The sequence below is a fragment of the Erinaceus europaeus genome, chromosome 23 (assembly GCF_950295315.1).
Source record: "Erinaceus europaeus chromosome 23, mEriEur2.1, whole genome shotgun sequence".
Lineage (NCBI taxonomy): Eukaryota > Metazoa > Chordata > Mammalia > Eulipotyphla > Erinaceidae > Erinaceus > Erinaceus europaeus.
Genome location: NC_080184.1, coordinates 1,855,697 through 1,872,067, shown reverse-complemented (window position 1 = coordinate 1,872,067; position 16,371 = coordinate 1,855,697). Strand labels below are relative to the sequence as shown.

Sequence of the window (16,371 nt, the reverse complement as noted above, 5' to 3'; positions counted from 1 at the left end):
CCTTTTTATTGTTGTTGTAGTTATTGTTGTTGTTGTTGTTATTGATGTCGTCATTGTTGGATAGGACAGAGAGAAATGGAGAGAGGAGGGGAAGACAGAGAGGGGGAGAGAAAGACAGACACCTGCAGACCTGCTTCACCGCCTGGGAAGCGACTCCCCTGCAGGTGGGGAGCCGGGGGCTCGAACCGGGGTCCTTAAGCCGGTCCTTGTGCTTTGCGCCACCTGCGTTTAACCCGCTGCGCTACCACCCGACTCCAAAAAATATTTTCTTTGTTTTTAAAAGCGAGAGAAAGAGACCCCAGAGTCCTGCTCAGCTCTGGCTGATGGTGGTGCTGCAGATTGAACCTGGACCCTCAGAGCCTCAGGCAAGGGAATCTTTTTTGGGGGCCGGGCAGTAGCACACCCAGTTAAGTGCACCTGTTCTCATCACAAGGACCCGGGTTCAAGCCCCCAGTCCCCCCCTGCAAGGGGAGAGCTTCCCGAGTGGTGAAGCAGGGCTGCAGGTGTCTCTCTGTCTCTCTCCCTCTCTCTGTCTTCCCCTCCACTCTCCATTTCTCTCTGTCTATCCAGAGTAAATAAGTAAAATATTTTTTTATGTTTATTTATTAATTTATTCCCTTTTTTGCCCTTGTTGTTTTATTGTTGTGGTTATTTGATGTTGTTGTTGTTAGGACAGAGAGAAATGGAGAGAGGAGGGGAAGACAGAGAGGGGGAGAGAAAGACAGACACCTGCAGACCTGCTTCAGCGCCTGGGAAGCGACTCCCCTGCAGGTGGGGAGCCGGGGGCTCGAACCGGGATCCTTCCGCCGGTCCCTGCGCTTTGCGCCACCTGCGCTTAACCTGCTGCGCTACAGCCCGACTCCCAGTCAAATATTTTTTATAGTTTAAATCTTTTTATTGGACAGAGACAGCCAGAAATGCAGACGGGAAGGGGGAACACAGAGAGGGAGAGAGACAGACAGACCCCCGCAGCCCTGCTTCACCACTCGCAAAGCTTTCCCCCTGCAGGTGGGGCCCGGGGGCTCGAACCAGGGCCCTTGAGCACTGTAACGCCTTGCCTGGCCCCCTAAATCAAACATTGTTAATAGACCTTAAAAATAATTAAAAAGAGAAGAAGGCAGGCAGGCAGGACTGTGGAGGCAGCACAGGGGTTCTGCAGACAGACTCTCCCACCTGAGCTCTGAGGTCCCAGGTTCGAGCCCCAGCACCACCATCAGCCAGAGCTGAGCTGGGCTCCGGGGAGGAAATAATCAAAATCAAAATAAATTCGCACGTGGGGTCCCGGGGGGCGTCTGCCAACCCTGAAGGAGCCCCCCTTCCCCCGGCTCTTGTCCCTTCGGCCCTGGGACCCATCTCCCCTTTGGGTGGGAGGCGGGGAGGTCACCAGAGCGGGAGGCCGTGGTCACGCGTGTGTCCCGTGTCTCCCCTTCACGCCAGAGGACCAGCTGCCACCCGGCTTCCCCAATATCGACATGGGGCCGCAGCTGAAGGTGGTGGAGAGGACGCGGACGGCCACCATGCTCTGTGCCGCCAGCGGGAACCCCGACCCGGAGATCACTTGGTTCAAAGACTTCCTGCCCGTGGACCCGGGGTCCAGCGGGGGACGCATCAAGCAGCTGCGCTCAGGTGAGGGGCCGGGGGCGGGGGTTGCAGGCCGGGATCTGCTTCTCCCCTTTCTCCTCCTGACCTTATTCTCCTGTTTCTTTATCGTCTTTATCGATCGGGTAGAGGCAGCCAGAGATGGAGAGGAGAGGCGCAGATAGAGAGACAGAGAGACGCCTGCAGTCCCACTTCACCACTCGGGAAGCTTCCCCACACACACAGGTGGGGACCGGAGGCTTGAACCCGGGTCCTTGCGCACTGTCCTGTGTGTGCTCAACCAGGCGCGCCACTGCCCGCCCCCCTGATTTTATTATTAATTAATTTTTTAATGGAATAGAGAGAGAGAGACCAGAGTCCTGCTCAGCTCTGGCTGATGGTGGTGCTGGGGATTGAACCCGGGGCCTCAGAGCTCAAGGCAGGAGAGTCTGTTTGCAGAACTATTACAGTCTCTCCCTCACCCCTCTGGAACTTTTGAAAAGAGGTGTTTTATTTATTTCAGTGAATGACAGAGAGAGAACCCAGCGCCCCGCTCAGTGCTGGCTGATGCTGGTGCTGGGGCTTGAACCCGGGACCTCAGAGCCTCAGGCAGGAGGGTCTTTTTCTTTGTAATGTATTAATTACTTACTTAATGAGAAAGGTCAATGATAGGTGGAGGGGTATATAGGCCGATGGATAGGATGGAAAGAAAGAGAGAGAGACAGAGAAAAAAAACAGAGCCCTGCTCAGCTCTGGCTGATGGTGGTGCTGGGGCTTGAACCCGGGACCTCAGAGCCTCAGACAGGAGAGTCTGTTTGCAGAACGTCAAAACTGACCCCTCGAGACTCCAGTGGGGACAGGAAGGAGGAGGATTGGAAGCCGGGCGTTCCATCTTTTAACACCTGCTGGCCAGGTGACCCCAGAAGCTCTGACTGTCCAGAGAGGGTGGTGGAGGGAGAGTGTCCTTCCCGACCGATTTCCGGAGCAGAACCCGAGGGTATCGGGGGTCCGGGCAGGCAGGGAGATGGGGTGCAGCAGCCGACGGCAACCTGGCAGTGTTTTCTGGGGTCGGGAGGCTCGCAGGGAGCCATAGAGGGTTCTGGGGTGAGGGCATCTCCACGTCAGAAGCCGGGAGCCGGGCGGGTGGGGGGCCAGGCGGCTCTGTGGTTTCGTTGTTCCCCCCCCCCCCCCCCCGCTCTGTGCCCGTGTGTCTGTCTGTCTGTGGGGGGTGGCAGGAGGCTGTCTGTGAGTCCTGTCAACGTTCGTGTTCACGTCCAGGGTTCTGGTACAGCCCACGCGCCCGGGATGGAGTCACAGGCCCAGAGCCAAGTCTGTCTGTCTGTCCGTTGCTTTCTCCTCCCTCGCAGACCCCCAACTCCGGGGCGTCCTGCACCCCCAAAGCCAGCCCCAGCATACACACAGCGAGCCCCCTAGAACCCATGCAGCCCTGAATTCCTTCCTCGGGGAAACGCAGAATCCTAGAATCTGTGTTTACTATTATTATTATTATTTTTATTTTTATTTTGGGGGAACGCAGAATCCTAGAATCTGTATTTATTATTATTATTATTATTATTTATTTTGGGGGAACGCAGAATCCTAGAATCTGTATTTATTATTATTATTATTTATTTTGGGGGAACGCAGAATCCTAGAATCTGTGTTTTTTATTATTACTGTTATTTTTTTTGGGGGGTGTGGTTCCCTTTGGGGAGACCAGCACCTCCTTTTTGTTCCCCTCCAGCTGTTACTGGACTCTCCGGCCACGTGAGGTCCCGGGTTCGAATCCCAGCCAGCAAGGCCTCTCCCTCTGGTTCTAGGAGTCACTCATAATGGGGCTGGAACCTCAGTGACACCCCTCGACCCCTCCCCGTGATGATTCCCCCCCCAAACTCCCAGCCTTGGTGCCCCTCGACCCCTCCCCGTGATGATCCCCCCCAAACTCCCAGCCTTGGTTCCCCTGTTAATGTCCGTCTTTTCTTTTCTCCCCCTTCCCCCCAAACCTCGTAAACCCGCTCAGAGACCTTTGGTAAGTCCCAGTCTGTGCCCGGCACCCCCAAACCCTGTGTCCCCCCCCCCGACTAACAGCCCCCCTGGGAATCCCATACGTGTGATGTCAACTAACGTAATCCCCCCAAAACAACAACAACAACAAATAAAAAAAAAACAACCTCCCAGTCCTCCCTCCTTCCCCCACCAAAGCCTGGCAGCTGGGGGGAGGGTGCAGGGAGAGGAACCCCAAAAAGGAAAAGAGGAAACAAAATTTAAAAAATAAAAATAATAAAATATTGAGGAGAGAGATCATGGGGGCTCCAGGGGGCTCCCAAGTCCCAGCAACCCCCCGCCCATATTCTGAGCCTCGGTCTTAAGAAGAATGAAAAATATTAGTTTGGGTATTGGAGGCTGAGGCAAAAAGGGGGGGTGTCCAGACGGCTTGGGTCTGAGTGGTTTTTTATTTTATTTTATTTTATTTTTCTGAATCCTGAATTCCCAGCCTTCTGCCAAAGGCTCGTTCTTACTATAATGAGAATGACTGCCTCTCCTTTTTTTTTAATATTTGATTTCTATTTTCTATTGATTGTTCATTGATTTTTTTTCTTTTACTCCATTTAGACCTCATTTTTCCCTTCTGTCTCTCTCATCTGTTACTCCCGGCCTGAATGAAGCCGAGGGCCGATTCTTACTACAGTGGAATGACCAAGTAGCTACATTCGTATTTCTGAGTCACATGCATAGTGTAGCCGGCGTCATTTTTCCCGTGTGCCATCTGCTTCTCTGCTACCCAACGGCGAATTCTGGCCATCGTGACAGTGACTGCTAGCCATCCCAGTACCACTTCTCAAGACTCCAGGCTTGTTTCTCTTTCGCAACTTTTTCTTTTTCTTTTTTTCCTCCCCTTGCTTCTTTTCCCTCCTCCACCCAAAGTGGAGACCACCCCGCAGACCTGGGCCCCAGCTCACTGAGACGCTGGAGTTGGGGTAGGGAGGGAGTTGACCCCCCCACCTTCTTTCCCTTCCAGATGGTGGGGAGCAGCCTGGCACCCCCCCCAAAAAAAAAAATAGTTGAGGGTCCCCAGTGCAGAAGAGGGGATTAGCTCCCTGGGCTGCTCCTGGGACTCGGTTTACCCCCTGGTTGAACAGCTCTGACCTTGGGGGGCTGGGGGGCTTGTCCTGGCTGAGAGAGAAGCAGGGACCCCGACCCTCAAATTGGGGCCTCTGGCCCCGTCTTCTCTGTCTCTGCTCACACAGCAATCCCTCTTTTCCTCTTTTCCTTCCTGAATTCCATCAGTCTTGGGGGTCTCCCCGCAGTACGACTGCCCTTTCTCTGCCCCCTCCCGCCCCCCATATTGGCCTGTCTAACCCTCTCCCCCATCCCCGTTTGCTTTATTAATGCCCGATCCCGGGGTACTAACCCCTGTCCCCCACTCTCTCTAACAAGATCTCCTTGCACCGTGCCTCTCCTTCCCCCCCCCCAAAAAAAAAAAAGACATGGAGGGAGGTCAGGGACTTCCCCTACCCCGTGTGCCACCCCCACACACACAACCCAGGGCTTCTAGACTAAGCTCCTTTCTGCACAGGAAGATTGCCACCTCCTCCAGGCAGTCCTCCAGATTGCTCCCACTCAAGCTCCATCTTGGAGCCTTGCCTGTCTTCCTGGGCAAGGCCTGTTGGATCCCTGGGGTTAGGGAGGGGGCTGTCTGGCCTTTCATACCCATCCCCCCCGGTGGGGGGCGGCGTCCAGAATGGACAGGCCTGGCTGGAGCTTTCCTGGGGCTCCCCCACCTCGTCCCCAGCCCACCTGGGACTGACATTGTCTCTGCTTTTGCCTTTTGCAGACAGCACTCCGATCCGAGGTAAGAGGTTCACCCCCCCCCCCGCACTCGCTCACCCTCCCCCCAGGGTCCAGAGGAGGCCCCCGCCCCTCCCCCAAAAAACAACAACAACAAAACTGTCTCCTCGAACCCCACCACCTAGCATCTGTGTGGTTTCTGTGTCCGTGTCTCTGTCTGTGGATACGGGGTGAGGGGGGGTCTTGGTTACTGGGGGGCCTCTTTGCAGGAAGTAGAGGGCAGCCCCCCTTCACGACCCCCCCACTCAGAGAGGTCAGCGTCACACACGCTCTTGGGGGTGTTCACTGTTTTCACTGAGTCACGGTCAACAGGCACTTGGGGTCTGTCTGTCCGGCCTGCGATTCAGACAGACTTTCAGATGCTTACCCCCTCACAGAGGTGAGGAAGGGGACCTTCCCCCTCCTCCTCCTCTTCCTCTTTACTTATTTCTTATCTTTTTTTAAATATATTTTATTTATTTATTTTTATGGTTGTAGTTATTGATGTCGTTGCTGGATAGGACAGAGAGAAATGGAGAGAGGAGGGGAAGACAGAGAGGGGAGAGAAAGACAGACACCTGCAGACCTGCTTCACCGCCTGGGAAGCGACTCCCCTGCAGGTGGGGAGCTGGGGGCTCGAACCGAGATCCTTCTCCTGGTCCTTGTGCTTGGCGTCATGTGCGCTTAACCCGCTGTGCTACCGCCTGACTCCCTATATATTTGTTTCTTTGATAGGACCAGAAATCAAGAGGAAATGGGGGAGATAGATAGATAGATAAATAGATAGGTGATAGATAGATGGATGGATGATGGATGGATGATGGGTGATAGATTGATAGAGGATAGATAGATAGATAGATAGATAGATAGATAGATAGATAGATGACAGAGACACCTGCAGCCCTGCCCCACCACTCATAAAGCTTCCTGGCCCCTTGCGCATAGTGACACACTCGCTCAATCAGTCTGGCTCAAGTTTCAAACAGATTTGAGATCTCTCTCTCTCTCTCTCTCTCTCTCTCTCTCCCTCTTCAGCCTTAATGCAAGGGTAGGGCAGCTCATCAGGAAATGCCCGCCCAGTTGCCTTGGCCCGTGGGGACCTCCAGCCTGCGAGCCTGAGATTCCAGACACACTTGAGCGTGCGCACTCACACACACTCACATTTACACTCACACTCTCACATTTACACGCACTCACACTCACATTTACACGCACACACACTCACACACATACACATTTACACTCACACTCTCACATTTACACGCACTCACACTCACATTTACACGCACACACACTCACACACATACACATTTACACACACATTTACACACACACACTTACACTCACATTTACACACACACACACACACACACACACACACACACACACACACACACATTCATTGATTCGTGGGCACAGATGGAAACCAGAAACCAGCAGGGGGAGAAAGAAAGAAAGAGAGAAAAGGAAGGGGAGGGGAGGGGAGGAGGGGGAGGGAAGGGAAGGGAAGGGAAGGGAAGGGAAAGGAGGGAGGGAGGAAGGAAGGGGCCTCACGGCAGGATCCCAGCATCCTCTGAGGTCCCCCCGGATCTCCCAAGTGCCGGACTGGGGCTCTCGGGGGGGGGGGGCACGGCGAGTGGGGGGGGGCAGCCAGGAGACCCCCCCTCCTTTTCCTCTGTGCTAACTCAGCCTCTCCGTCTGATTCTCGAACCCGGCTGGGGACAAGAGACGGGCCACCCTGGACGCCGCCTCTGCCGTGCGTGTCCGGTCCATGTCGGGGCTCCCCTGACCGGCCGGGCTTTGTCTCCCCACCCCTGCCCGCAGGTGCCCTGCAGATCGAGAGCAGTGAGGAGACGGACCAGGGCAAGTACGAGTGTGTGGCCGCCAACAGCGCCGGGGTGCGGTACTCCTCGCCTGCCAACCTCTACGTCCGAGGTACGGAGGACACCATGTCAGGGCACCCCTCCCCGGCCCCTGCCCCCCTCACCCCGTCTTCTTTCTCTGGCTCCTATTCCCCCATCCCGACACCCCCCCCACCGCCGTTCCTCACTGACTTCAAACAGGAAGGGGGACACCCCTCCCCAGGATCCTGGGGTGGCGGGGTGGGGGGTGGGGGCGGCCCTGGGCCAGGCCGGGTCCCTTTCTCTGTCAGCCTCAGTTTCTGGAAAATGGGGAGGGGGGTGTGAGCTGGAGAAACCCACCAGCTATGAGGAGCCCCCACGGGGGGTGGGGTGGGGACTGGGACGTGACGGGGAGGGTCGGGCTTGAGCCTGCGGGCCTCTGCGTCACCCCCGGGCCCCCCCAGACCAGGTAGCTTCCTGTGTTCCGTGTTGTGACGTGAACCCCCTTTTTCGTGCTTGCCTTCCCCCCTTTTTTTTCTGATCCCCCTCCCACCTTGCTCCGTGGCCTCGAAGCTCCCCGCTTGCCCACCCCTCTGACCTCTCCCGTGGCCTCTCTAGCTTAAGATTTGGGGGGCTTCTCCCCCCAAAAAAAGAGAAAACCCATCAAAACGCCCCCTCTGCCTGGCCCCCCTGGGTTGTTCCAAAGCGGGGTGTCAGCTTCTTGTCCGGGTCTCCTCGTCAGAAAGGGCTTGTTGGGGTTCACAAGGTGCGGGGGGGGTTTGCATGCTTTTTTTTTGGGGGAGCACCCCAGGCTGGGGGGGGCACGGCTTGGGGAGACGGATCCACCTCCGAAGCTCTGGGTCCCCCTCACCCTGCACCCCAAGGGCACCCCGAGAACTGCCTTCATAGATGCCTTTCTGGTTTTCCCCGGGCTGGAGAGTGAGGGGATGGCCCCCTGCTTCCCTGTGGACCCCCACTTCTTTAGCTGGGGAGTTGGTTCTCTCTGGTCCTTTTTTGGGGGGGACATGGGTCCCCATCCCCCATCTTCCACTCTGCGACACCCACGATGGGTGCCGGTACCTTCCGGGGTCCCCACGGACCACTTGTCTGGACTCCCGTGGTTTTGCGGGGGCCAGGTCAGGCTGGGGTTCGGCTGGGAGGCCCAGAGGGGAAGAAGAGCGGGATCTCAAGCGGGGGGCCCCAGGGACTGGGGGGATGGGGGCCTCCCCTCTTGTATCCTCCACGCCCCCTCCCCCAGAGGTGGGGGTCCCTTGGCGCGAGCCTTTGGGGTGGGGTGTATATGAAGTGGAGTTTCACGGGGCCCAGTGGTCCTCCCCTCCCCGAAACCCTGACCCGGGTCCCGAGAAATGGGGAAAAAGTTGTTCAAAAAGGGGTGGCTTTCTAAATGTGGTAAAACGTCGAGGTCAGAGCCAACCAATTAGAAAAAAAGAAAGAAAAAGGGAAAGAAGGTGGTGGCTCTTCCCTTTTATTTATTTATTATGATTTTTTTTTGAGTTGACATCTTTCGTTCTCCTTTTTGGTTTAATGGAAAAAGCAAAGAAAGAAAAAAAAAAAAAAGATGATATGACCGAGAGAAGAAAAAAAAAAGAGAGAAAGAAAATGTGCAGCCTTTGTAGTCTCTGGGCAAGTCCTCGTTTTACTCTCTGTATTTCCCGTATTTTCTCTCTTCTTCCCATATGTCATTGTGTTCCGCATCAAACCCCTTTTACATTCCTCAGAGCTTCGAGAAGGTTGGTGTGTTTTTTTCTTTTTTACTTTCTTCACTCACATTTTTACACGCAGATACACAGCTACAAAAAAAGAAACAGCAACAAAACAACAACACAACATACACACACACACACACACAAAGAAATAAAAGAAAAACATGAATGAATTGTACCCAAAAAAGAAAGAGGAAAAAAAAGTGACACGTGCAGGTTTATTCGCACACAGATAACAGATAAAGGAGTAAATACGAAGCCAGCCAGCCACACGCGCACGCACACACACACACACACGTGCGCGCACACACACGCACACACACACACGTGCACACACGCACACACACGTGCACACACGCACACGCGCGCGCGCACACACACGCACACACGTGCACACACGCACACACACACACACGCACGCACACACACACGCGCTTCTGTCTGTTGGTCTAAGACGCTCAGCCGCACCTTGCCGCCCCGCGGAGGGCGGGCTCACTCACACACCTGAGTTTGCACCATGCCACGTGTCTGCATCCCTGAGAATGCTACTGGACTGGGTCTCTTGCACCCCCTGGTCGTCATGGGAACGGGCCTGATGCATGCTGGGAATGTTCCGGAATATTCTGCATGCCCCCCACCCCCCACCTCTGGTCTGTCTGGTTTGGTGACTCCCCCTCCCCTGCGCCTTCTGTTCTGGTTTCTTTCCTTTTTTTTTCTTTTTTCTTTTTTTCCATCGCCGCCTCCTCCTGTTCTGTTCTCCATGTTTTCCTTGCAAGGAATTTATTATCCCCCCCCCCCCTTTTCTTTTCTTTTTCACTTCATGGAATTGATTCAGATTCAGTGATCGCGTTGTGTTTTTTATTTGGTGTGGGTTTTTTTTTTATTTTACTGCTTCTGTTACTTATTTAATTTCTCTTGCTGTAGCCTTTTATTCCTTGATTTCTTTATTTTTCTTTATTTTACATTCTGATGGATACATTGATTTTTATGGGGTCTTGCGGGGAAGCTCATCAGTTTGGTTTCCTTTGATTTTTTTTTCCCTTCCCTCCTTCCCTGCTTCCTTCCCTCCCTCCCTCCCTCTTCCCTTCCTCCCTCCTCTCATACCCACTCCTAGTCTAACCCTCCTTCTCCTCCTCCTTTTCCTCTTCCCCTTCTAATCCCTTCCTCCCCCCTCCCAAAATAAGTGATTTATTTTGATTTTTTTTTCCCCATTGAATTTTATTTAGTTTTCTTTAATTTTCCTTCCTTTTCCTTAGTGTTCTGTTGGCCTGTCTTGGGGTTCTCTGTGGTGCTGCGGTGCTGTCTGGTCTGAGTCATTTCCCTCCTCCCCCCCCAGCACCCAGCTCCCCTCCCCGGGCTGCGCTGTCTCGTGTGGTGGTCTCCCCCTCCCAAAATACAAAGCAACCCGCATCGTGACTGTCCTGCCAGTGTTCCCCAAACACCGTCCCCGGAGGGAGGGCATGAGGGGACCAGCAACTGGGGTGCCGGAGAGCAGAAAGTGACCGGGGGTGGGCAGACAGATGGAGGGGGCAGTGAGGGGGGCATTGGGGTGACAGCAGCCCCGGAGCCCAAGCTCACGGCCACGCCCCCCTGACTTTGTCCAATATGGGTGTTGGCCGCATTGGAAGGGAGCGAAGTAGACATGTTCTCCGGTGTCCCCAGTAGGGGGGAGAGAAAGCTCCCACTTGCACAAAAATAAATAACGATAAAATAAAAATAAAAACAAGCATTTGAAATAACCACTGGCCTGAAGACCAGCACTGTGAGCTCGGCAGACATGGCCACATGCCCCCCCACCCCTTGCCACATGGGGTCGACCAGCTGGCCCCCACAGTGGCATCTCTACAGGTCTAGAAAACAAACAAACAGACCCAAAAAAATTGCACTGTGACTGGCTTGGGAAGAAATTCCGAGGCCTACAGCCTGCCCTTCACGAGGGCTATGCCTCCGCCTCTCCAGGAAGCTGTGGCTGCTCCCTCTACTTTTCCCAGGCTCCGGGGCTTGCTCACGGGGGGTCTTTTTTATTTAGATTTTTTTAGTTGTTCATGACGGTTGTGTAAGGTCACTTTCTGAGATCTCTGAGCATCAGAACTGTGGAATTCTGGGAAAGAAAAAATGGAAAAAAAAAATCTCAGGGCAATTTTGGCTATAGCCTCTCCCCTCCTCTCTCTCTTTCTTTCTGTCTCTTGCTCCCCCCTTTTTTTCTCTCTTTCTCTCTGCCTCCCTCACCCTCCGTTTGCCCCACCCCCTCTCCCCTTTCACTTCCAGCTTCGTCTCTCTCTCTCTCTCTCCCTCAAAAACCTTTGGAGGAAAATCAGGGCCTGGAAGATGCCAGCCCCAAATAAAAATAACAGCCCCCCACCCCCCTGGTAAAAATGTTTATTTAGAGCTTGAACCCAGAGCCCCCAGCTCACTACCCCAATATATATTATTATTGAGAATAGAGGCCAGTCTGTCTGGGGTGGGAGGGGTCACCTGAATCTTCCCCTCTTGTCCCTGCCTTTTCTAGAATTCCAATTATTTTATTTAGTTAGTTAGTTAATTAGTCCCCGCCCCAGAGCCCTGCTCAGCTCTGGCTGATGGTGGTGCTGGGGATTAAACCTGGGACCTCAGAGCCTCAGGCAGGAGAGTCTTTTTGGATGATCATTATCCAGTCTCCAAGGCCCTGTCTTTCTTCTTGCTGATTTTATAGAACTCTATATATATGGGGATTTATTATTATTATTATTTTAACCAGAGTCCTGCTCAGTTCTGGCTGGTGGTGGTGCTAGGGCTTGAACCGGGTACCTCAGAACCTCAGGCAGGAGAGTCTGTTTGCAGAGCCATCCTGCTGTCTCCCCAGCCCTGGAATCCCAATTATTAGGTCCAGGGGTCAGGAAAAGGATTTTTTTTTCTCATGTCTACTTTTTCAGCCAGTTGTAAAAGTTGCCCCCGTAACCCACCCCACCCCAAAAAAAAAAGATATAAAAGAGAGTCTCTTTAAACAATATATGGGCCCCAATGAATGAGGGAACGAGGGGTGGTTGAAGGTCTGAATTGACCTTTGGGGCAGTGTAGGCAAGTGGTCTACGTTTTAAGATCTGGATTCCAGAAAGAAAAAAAATCTGTTTCTCCCTGACTCTGTGGCCTGAGCCTCTGATCTCTCTCTTCCAGAGGGCTTGCGGGGGTCTTGGTTTGCTTATTGGGAGGTCACTGCCCTTCTTCAGGGACCTCAGTTCCCCCCATCCTGCCCTCTCCAAGCCTCCTCACTGTCCTTCTGTTTCTATGAGCCCAGAGACAGAGCCCTGCTCAGCTCTGGCTGGTGGTGGTGCTGGGGCTTGAACCTGGGACCTCAGAGCCTCAGGCAGGAGAGTCTGCTTGCAGAATCACTGTTCTATCAGCCCCTATTTGTTTGCTTTAATTAATGGCAGATACAGAAAGGAGAGAGACAGAGACAGAGAGACCAAAGCCCTGCTCAGCTCTGGCTGATGGTGGTGCTGGGGCTTGAACCCAGGACCTCAGAGCCTCAGGCAGGAGAGTCTTTTTCTTAGTAATACATTATTTAATTAATGAGATAGATAGATGAGAGGTAGGTATGTATGTAGGTAGGTAGGTAGGTAGGAAGGAAGGAAGGAAGGAAGGAGAGATCAGAGCCCTGTTCAGTTCTAGCTGATGATGGTGCTGGGACTTGAACCTGGGACTTCAGAGCCTCTGGCAGGAGAGTCTTTTGAGAACCATCCTGCTGTCTTCCCTGCCCGTTAAAAAAAAAGCCCAGAGTCACACCTCCACCCACACCCCGCTGTTCATCTTCTAAATTTTGTGACTTTGAAAACTGTAAGCGGTGACAGTGCCTCTTAGTGGCGGGCCAAGGTGGCCTCTGGATTTGCCACGTGACAGAGCAAGATAGTATTTTTAAAATAATTTTATTACTGGTTTCATATTGAGTTACGAAGTTATGAGATAGTGGGGTACAATTCCACGCCATTCCCATTCCGTCCATTGGAAATGCAGGGGTTCTCCCCAGGTCACAGAGATGGGTTGACTTTCTTTCTATCACTATTTATCTTTATAACAATGTATTTTTTTGAATTTCAGTTTTCAATTTATGAATTACTTTTTAACCTATGTCTCTTTACATTTCAGTTTATTTAATTCATGAGTTACTTTTATTAGGGATTCAATGTTGGTTTGCAAAATCATAAGACAACAGGGGTCTAACTCCACCCCGCCCCCACCCCCAGAGCTCTGCGTCCCCACTCCCTCCACTGGAGACTGCAGGGCTTCTCCCAAGGCCACAAAGATGGGTTGACTTTATATATATAATTTAATTTTTGTTGATCTAGTTTGATTTATTATTAGAGACAGCCAGATTGAGAGGGAAGGGGGAGACAGAGAGGGAGAGAGACAGAGAGACACCTGCAGCCCTGCTTCACCGCTCGTGAAGCTTTGTCCCTGCAGGTGGGAACCTCTCGGGTCCTGTGCACTGTGCACGGAGACGCGTACACCGCCGCCCGCCCCCAGAACATCCGTCTTTAAAATGGCATTTCCAACACCCAGACTGTGTGATGAGTGGGTGTGTGACCTCCCCCATCTCCCTTCTCTCTTGCCCCTTGACCCTCCCCCCCCCCAAAAAAAAAATATATATATAAGGACAAGGTTCAGAATCCTTCCTCAATCCCCCGTTCCATTTCAGGTGCAATCATGGGGTCCCGTCTCTGGCTGTTGGGCAGATAGGGAGGGACGTCCACCTTTCTCTCCATCCCACCCGCTCCCCTCCCCCAGATCCCGAGGAGAGACGGGGGGGGGGGGGGCTCTTTCTCCATCTGGGGTCCCGTGGGGAAGGGAGGGCTCTGTTCTGGGGAACACTGAGCTCTCTCTAAGCCTCTTTCTCTCCCCTTGCCTGCTGCCTGCCTGTCACCCCTTTTTGCACTGGCTCTCGTCCTATGTCCTGGGGTGCGGGAGTTTTGGGGGGGCGTGGGGAATATTAGATTACACCTTGTCACCTGAGGGTAGGGGTGCAGCCTGTCACCTCTCCAGTGTCCCCCCACCCACCCCCATTCAGAGAGGGAGACTGCTCTTTGAACTGTCCTACCTGCCGAACTCCCAGATCAAACTAGCCTGGCTTGTGGGTGGGTAGGTGGGTGGGTGGGAGCAGTGGCAGTGTGTGAGAGAGTACCTCTCCCACCCACCCACCCCCCAAGAAATAATAATTATAAAGAGGGGGAAAAATAAAAGCTTTAAATCTCAAACGGTGAACCAACTACCCAGGATGCTGGGTTTGAGAAAGAGAGAGAGAGAGAGAGTGAGGGGGCCCCCGGAAGGAACAGGCTCTGAATTTCGAACCCCCCCCCCACCAAAAAAAAAAGAAAAAAAGAAAAAAAAAACACGACAGGTGTAATCTAAGTTGAAATCACACCCCCTCACCCCAAAACCTGCAGAAAGTTGTGGGTATCTAGTCCTCTTTCTTCCCACCTTCCTCCCTCCCCCTCAAAATGCATCACTTTGGAGTCCAGAGGAGCCCCCCTCAAAAAAGTGGGGGCCCCTAGATCCCAAAGCAGCCAGCAGAGCCCCTCCCGCACCCCACCCCCTCCCAGCACCCATGGGAGCTGTGGCTTGCTGAGCCTGACTGACACCTTGGGGTCCCTGCCCACCACCTCCAGCAGACCACCTCACTTTTTTTGAGTTTCTCTCCTTCCCCTCGACACCCCTGCCTCTCCCCTCCACATTCCCCTGCCCCCCGCCACACCCCTCTTTTTTTATTTCTTTCTCTTTCTTGATCTTACGTCTTTATTTTTGCTTTCGAGTTTCTGTCTCTTCCCGCCTCAGGGAAGGTCTCTCTCCCTCTCTCTCTCTCCTCTCTCTCTCCTGTGGATGGGTTATTTAATTTGATTGATTTTTGTTTCTGTTATTTCTTTCCTTTTTTTTTTTTTGGTCTTTCTCATGTGAATTGAGGTTTGAAGCGGCCCCCCCACCCCCATCCACTTTCCTGCTCTCTCCCCGTGTCCACCCCCCCCCGTCGTCCCGTCCCCCCCTGCCTCACTCACCCATGGGGTGTGGGGGGAAAGGGGGCGTCCCAGCCACCTGCCACCCCCCAGCGACTCGGTGCCCCCCCCGGAAGAGCCGGGACGCAGAACCAGCTGCGACGTGAGGACAAGCCAGGTGCCCCCCCAAACCCGCCTGGACCCTCCATTCAGGTCGGTAACGGGGGGCGGGGGTCCCACGGGTGGGGGGTGTCTGCACACACACACCTGAGTTCCCTCCTGGCGTGGGGGGGGGGCTGGAGGGGACACGGGCTGGGTGTCCGCACCGAACTGGGCAGAACACAGGGTCGGCCACTCCGGGGGGGGTGGGGGGACGTGGGGGTCCCCCCAGAAGACCCCCTCAAACACCTGCCCCTTGTAGGACCCCCCCACACACACACCTGAAAACCAGCCGGGGAAAAATGGCCTCACGTCTGAAAAAGGCTATTTCCCAAGAGCAGGTGTAAATGGGTTTTTTTTGGGGGGGTCTTTTTTGGGGCCTCCTGGGGGTGATAGAAATGGGGCATCTGTTGTGGGGGGCGTCTTCCATCTCTGAGCCCCCCTCAATGGCCTTCAGTCCCCCCTAGGATGGTCTCCATGAGCCTGGGTTTTTTTTTTGGGGGGGTCCCAGGGGCTTCGGACACTTTCCATGACCCCAGGCTGTGATTTGAGCACTTGGGGGTCTGGCTTTAACCCCCCCCTCGTTTGGTGACCCCAGAAGGAAATGGGGGATTTCAAAGAGCCAGGTGCTCCCCAAAAAATAATAAAAGAAAGGGCAGGGGTCCCAAGACATGGAAACGAAGACTCTTGTGAGCTCCTGTCTTTGCTCACTGACCTCCCCCCCAATCTAAGCCTCTCCCCCAGAAGAGAAAGAGAGAAAGTGAGGGAAAGGAAAGGAAAAGGAAGGGGAAAGAGACTGAAAGGAAAGAAGAGAGGGAACGGAAGACAAAGGAAGAAGGAGGGAAGGAAAGGGGATTTTTGCAGGTGGGGACCCTGTGTGCGAGCTTCTGGGCCTCCTTTGGACCTGCCTGAATTGTGGGGCAGACCCCTAACTCTGACCCGGCTAAATGGGGGCCCCCAGCTGAACTGGGGTGGCTTTGCCCCCTAAACCTCTCTGTCAGCGACGAGTGTGTGTGTTTTACTTTTTTTTTGGGGGGGAGAGGCAAGACGAGACCCTGTGTTCTGCTGGGAGAGGTGGGTTTTTGGGGGGTCGTCTCCCCAGGGGGAAAGAAAACCACAGCCCCTGCCCACACCCCTTTCAGACCCCGATTTCCAGTCCCCCCCACACACACCCCCATTCCATGGTTTGGTTTGGTTTTTCCTTTTTTTTTTTTTTTTTTTTTTTTTTCCGGAGGGGGGTTTCTCTTCTTGCTTTGGGGCTGTTCTGTCTCTTAGAGTTTT

The 16,371-nt window shown here is 53.7% G+C and overlaps 1 protein-coding gene across 1 annotated transcript in view; it reads left to right on the top strand.

Annotated features, from left to right (window-relative positions):
- Positions 1-16,371, top strand: part of PTPRS (protein tyrosine phosphatase receptor type S) — a 78,170-nt gene that overhangs the window by 28,333 nt on the left and 33,466 nt on the right. The window contains exons 5-6 of the mRNA XM_060182073.1: positions 1,438-1,626; positions 7,231-7,341. Coding sequence (XP_060038056.1) covers positions 1,438-1,626; positions 7,231-7,341 — 300 coding nt within the window. The remainder of the gene's footprint in view (positions 1-1,437; positions 1,627-7,230; positions 7,342-16,371) is intronic.